The 5,563-nt window shown below is 37.8% G+C and overlaps 1 protein-coding gene across 1 annotated transcript in view; it reads left to right on the forward strand.

Annotated features, from left to right (window-relative positions):
- The window catches only part of LOC107714553 (clustered mitochondria protein homolog), an 11,832-nt gene that overhangs the window by 1,842 nt on the left and 4,427 nt on the right, over window positions 1-5,563 (forward strand). The window contains exons 3-9 of the mRNA XM_016520422.1: window positions 267-398; window positions 1,359-1,513; window positions 1,588-1,742; window positions 2,515-2,637; window positions 2,725-2,857; window positions 3,757-3,849; window positions 3,958-4,646. Of these exons, the coding sequence (XP_016375908.1) occupies window positions 267-398; window positions 1,359-1,513; window positions 1,588-1,742; window positions 2,515-2,637; window positions 2,725-2,857; window positions 3,757-3,849; window positions 3,958-4,646 (1,480 nt within the window). The remainder of the gene's footprint in view (window positions 1-266; window positions 399-1,358; window positions 1,514-1,587; window positions 1,743-2,514; window positions 2,638-2,724; window positions 2,858-3,756; window positions 3,850-3,957; window positions 4,647-5,563) is intronic.

Consider the following 5,563-nt stretch of genomic DNA (forward strand, 5'->3'; position numbering starts at 1 on the left):
GGTTGCTCTACTGGTTTTGCAACTTCTTGATTTCGTGCAAACCATTTGATGGCAAACTAATGAATCTTTTCTCTCTGCCAAGTGAGTCACATGGCACTCATTATGGGAAAATAGTGTGGGAAAATAAATGATAGAATAGAAGATGTTATTGCTCACTGGATAAATCATAGTTTTACAAGATGAGACGCCTTAAAATTCAGCAGATCAGTGGAGCTGGGGAAGAGGCTTGATTTTGGTATGATGAAGTGTTCTTGTGTGTGTTATAGAGCCGTACTCGCCTCGATCGGCACAGGCTCATCTGGCACGTGTGCAGGACATGCTGAAAGCTGTCAGGCCCCAAGACGCCCTGATGGAGGGCCGATCTCCCGCTGTATTGAACACACTCACCCAAACGTCAGGTAAGAAATACACTCTAGTACATTTACGTTACTGTTGAGTTCTGTTGATATAATTATGTTGATCATTATATCAACTTAATATTGTGTGTAACTCAAATTTCTACATTATTATTATTATTTAATTTTTATTGTAGTAACTTAATGAACTTGAAACCTGACCAGTGGATTTCTAGTTCCCAGCATGCTTTGCATAGGAATAATATATATATTTATATATTATTTATTTATTTATATACTTTTTTATTTTTAATATTTTCAGTTTTCATTTTTATTTTAGTTTAAGTTTTAATAATCATATTGTGACTTGCTTTTGTCATTTGTCATATTTCTATTTAACTTTTAATTTTAGTACTAAACTGATTTAATTTAGTAGCCAATGCAACATTTCTATTTAAGGTTTTTAAATTTTAGTTTTTCGTCTATTATTTTATTTTATTTCTAATTTAACTCTATTTCAATTACAGAAAAAAATGAGTAGTTTTACTCTGTTAACAGTAAAAACACTGATCCCATATCTTGATAACTTAATTTTTTTATATTTTCAGTTTTCTTTGTAATTTTAGTTTGTTTTAATAACTTTGTGCTTTTGTCATCTGTCATATTTCTATTTAACTTTAATGTAAGCGTTGGTTTTTAGTAATTTTAGTACTTTAAGTTTTGTCACTTAGCCAAGGCAACATTTCTAATTTTCATTTAGGGTTTTTAAGTTTTTCATCTAATATTTGTATTTTATTTCAGCTTTATTTAAATTACTGAAAAATATTTTTAATAGTTTTAGTTAACAGTAACATCACTGTTCCAGTATCTTGATAACTTTCTGTCTTTGTGCACAAATGTTATCATAAAATACATAAAAGTGATTTTACTCAGTATTGCCTCTAAATAATTAAAAAAGCAATAATAATTTTTTAAGCCCATGGCAATGAGACTCTCTGATTGTGTGTTTTATGTGTGTACTAGAAGCCCCTCCCACTCTGCACTCATCAAAAAACAAACGAGCCAATAGTAAGACAGAGCAGTCAGGTGAAGCCCCGCCCCCTCCTGCCTGCATTCTGCCGGGAGCTTCTGAAATTCCTCCTTTGACGACTCTGCTGCCCACCAACACACACAGTGAAGTATGTCAAATATACACAAATAAACCTTCAGGCATTTGCCTTTGTTTTTCACTCTCAACCGGCTTCTCTTATAGGCTCCCAGTTTCCTGCTGGACCTGTCACTCAGCTGTTGGAACCCTCCCCCTGGTTTCCGGAAGCTGCAAGGTGACTTCATGTACATCAGTGTCCACACTCTGGAGGGCAAGCATTGTGACATCACTTCCTGCCCACGTGGATTTTACGTGAACAGGTAAGACTCTCTGTATCGCTAAATTCAGAACAACTTACTCCCATACTATTGCTATTTCTGCCTTTTCCAGTGTGACAAATGAACTGAAAATAGTTTTGAATATCTGTTTCTTGACTCACTATTTAAATGCACTATCAAAACTTACAATGTACACAAAACTGGAATAAAAAAGCAAAATAACCATTAATTTTCAAGATGAATTAAGGTCAAGTGACAAAAATGTAGCTTACTACTGTCTAAAATGTTGATCATTGCATTTTGCATACAGTTTCATATACTATTTCTTAAATATAGTAGACATTACACAATATATACTAGATTTTGCATAAAGAAAATTAAGTCTAATTTAAACACACACACACACACACATATATATATATATGATGTAAATGATGTATTTCATTTGTGGTGATTAATTTTAAAAATATATTTAAATATATTTCAAATACAATTGTATTGCAGTATGTTTTTTTACTTTGTTGCATTTAAATTTTTGTTAATGTACTGTATTGCAGTTAAGAGAATGAAAAAAGGAAATAAAAAAGGAAAACATCTGGATACATTACAGTAATGATAATTTTTGGTTGCATATTATTTGTACAAAATAATATTATTCTTATTTTTTTCTTTTCATTTTACTTCACATATTGGGTTGTTTTCATGAGATTCACCCAATAATGTAATTTTTGGAGTAACAGACTGTTTGTGGCATATTAGATTCACAGAATGATAGAGATTTTTTCAAAAACCAAGCTGTATTTTTGTGTTTCAGGTCGACCCTCGAAGTGTTTGACCCTCGTCCTGCTCAATCGACTCCAGTGTGCCACTGTCTGACCGACCTGCTGTCCCACATCAGCCCACAGTTCAAACACAACCTGAGCACACTGCGGCACAGGTGACCCTCACACACACACACACACACACACACACACTCACTCTCATCTCTCTCAGTATAGTTCATTGAGCGTCTCTGTCCATTCAGGCCGTCTCTGCCGGCTGAGGAGACGCTGTCCACTCCGTACCGCACAGTCAGCTGGCTGGGCATCTCCTCACTTCACTCGCACAAACCCAGCTTCAGCGGCCGGCTGGGTCTGGACCAGGACCTCAGTGCGCAGGTACACACCTGTCCCGCACTCACCTGTTTCAGTGCTCAAACACAATGATCTTTATTGACATGACTGTGTGACATATATAATTGCAATGAAGCATATAAATGCATCAATATCAGCAGTAAAAAAAAAACAACTGTAGTAATGAAAATAAACTAAAATAAAATGTTGACTATTTAATATTAATTTAATGTAAATATTAATAAAAAAAATCAATCAATATTAATATATATATATATATATATATATATTTATTATCAATATCAATGTTACTATTTAAAGAAATAAATTAAATTAAATAATTAAGTAAATTATATTAACATCAACAATTTTACTGTATTACAGTTATGAAAATCACTATTAAGAAAAAAAACTTAAAAGTAAAACCTATGAATGCATTACTGTAATGAGAATTTTTGTGGGAAAATGTGCATAATGTCACAATGCAAAGAAAACAAATCCTAAGGTTTCAGAAGGAGTGAAGTATTGGATTGTTTTCATGAGATTCACTCATTTAATTAATGAAAATAATATAATATAAAATTAAATAAATGTAAAAAAGCTAATATTACTTAATATTAAATATTTTAATTTTAATATTTACAAAAATAAAATAAGCAAGTAAAGTTATATTAACATCAGCAAGATATTTGATATGCTTATAATCACATAATATGAAATGCAACAATTTCTAATTGTTCTATTTTGGATAGAGACGCATTTGTTAAGGGTAAAAGGGTTTTCCCCAAAAAAATTTCTCTTTTGTCTTGGTATTTGTCACCGTGAAGGAGATGTTTCTCAGTTTCTCTCAGATTCTGTCTCTGGACCTGTCTGTTCTCCTCTGCATGTGCTTTTGTCCACCTGTCTGTGTGTGTGTCATTCACATGTTCTGTTTTGTGTTTTAGGCTCCTGACTGGAATAAGGAACTTCAAACAGCCAGAGATCTTCCTCAGAGGAGTCTGGAGGAGAGACTTCAGAGGGACCGAGCGTTACTGCAGGTCTGAGGCTGAGCACACATTTGCCTAGAGATCCACAGACTTCTGCTGTTTGCATATAAAGCTCATTATAACTACTACAGACTAAACTGAACTCTTACCCTTCCACAGGTGAACAGTGCTTTTGTGTGGGCTGTTGCTCAGGCAGCAGAGAAGGCGATCGATGGCTTTGTCGACTCAATCAGCGGTTCTCACGGGGACCCGGCATTCTTGTGCGGCGGCGTGTTCATGAGTATGCCAGCACACAGAGACCAACTGCTGGGAGGAGAACGGAGTCACCGAGCTGCTCAACGCCTCGAGCTGCGATGTGTTCAGGCTTACAGCGACCTGGACGGAGACCTCCAAAACCTGCACACCATCCCCACTGCGCTGGCCGACTACCGCGGCGTTCGGCTGTCCGCGCAGGGCCTGGCCCCGGGTATTCAGGGCCCCGAGCAGGCTGAGGTTCCCAGTGGCCTTTTATACGGCTACAGTGCAGGGCCGCTGGAAAATCCATCAAGACGGAAACTCCTAGAGCTGGTGGCTCAGTCCGCAAAGGCTCTTTCTCTGCAAAGACATGCGGTTCTGGGGCTGACCGGGCATCAGCTGCCCCTCTTCACCTCTGTAGATGCCCAGGGGATTCTGGGGGCCGACGGTCGGTATTACCTGCTGGATGTGTATCGTACTATGCCTGCTGATGCCAACTTCCTGGTAGAAGATGGAGAAGAAGGAGCAGAAACGGAAGGGAGTTTTCCCCGACGGTACCCTCACGTTTTGTGTCGATTACGGCCGGAGTTAGTGAAGGCGTTCATTCAACACAAGTGAGTATTGACAGGTTTCCCAAGTGCTTACATTGGTTGATCAAACAGATAGCCCCGCCCCCAAATTCTAGTTACTGTTGCGAACTCGGACAAACAAACGGAGTTGCTAACTGTCTTACAGTGACAGCTGTCAGTGTGAAAACCTTGTCCCTATATCTTTTTGATAAATTTTGGACACAGAAGGACCACCATTCAAGTGGGACTTAAATATGCCATGGAGGGATATATAAAAGATTTTAAAATAAATACTGTGGGTATTAATTTGGAAGCGAGGGTTTACGGATCATAATGCAAGCGGGAGAAGTCTCATGTTACGTTCGTCACGATCGGGGATGACAACATCCTGGATCAACACTGTTCATGTATCGCAGGGTACGATTAAATTAATTTACATTTAACCAGTTTAATATGAAGAGACAGTGAAATGTTCGATGTGTGTTTTTGCCCTACACTGTACAAGACGCGAGAACAGTCCGCTATTTAGGATTGTACATTAGCATGGACTCACTAACTTTAACGTTAGCTAGTTTTAGCCAGAGATACCTTGCTGAAGCACAAGATGACAATAACGTTCTGCTTGAGCAGAAAATGAACGTTTTTGCCTTCATTGGGATTGGAGGTGAATGCTTAGGGACATTTTGCTCCGTTTTGTTTGGGTTTAGGAAATAGAATAAAATAAATTCCATTGCCCATCCTCTCCGGATACCTGGAATCAGTGTTACAAGTACCCCAGGCACATCGTTTTAAAATTTTTGTAGCATAAACACCATCAAACCGATGAAAGATTCGGATCTTCCAACGTTTCTCTATGACACTGAAACCTAAAGATGTCCGAGTTCCGGTCCCCGCACAACTGATACTCAACTGCCATTGGCTCATCTGCGTTCGAGGGGAGGGGCTTACCGATAGGTCAATTG

The sequence above is a fragment of the Sinocyclocheilus rhinocerous genome, unplaced genomic scaffold (genome assembly GCF_001515625.1).
Source record: "Sinocyclocheilus rhinocerous isolate Xijiao unplaced genomic scaffold, SAMN03320098_v1.1 scaffold990, whole genome shotgun sequence".
NCBI lineage: Eukaryota > Metazoa > Chordata > Actinopteri > Cypriniformes > Cyprinidae > Sinocyclocheilus > Sinocyclocheilus rhinocerous.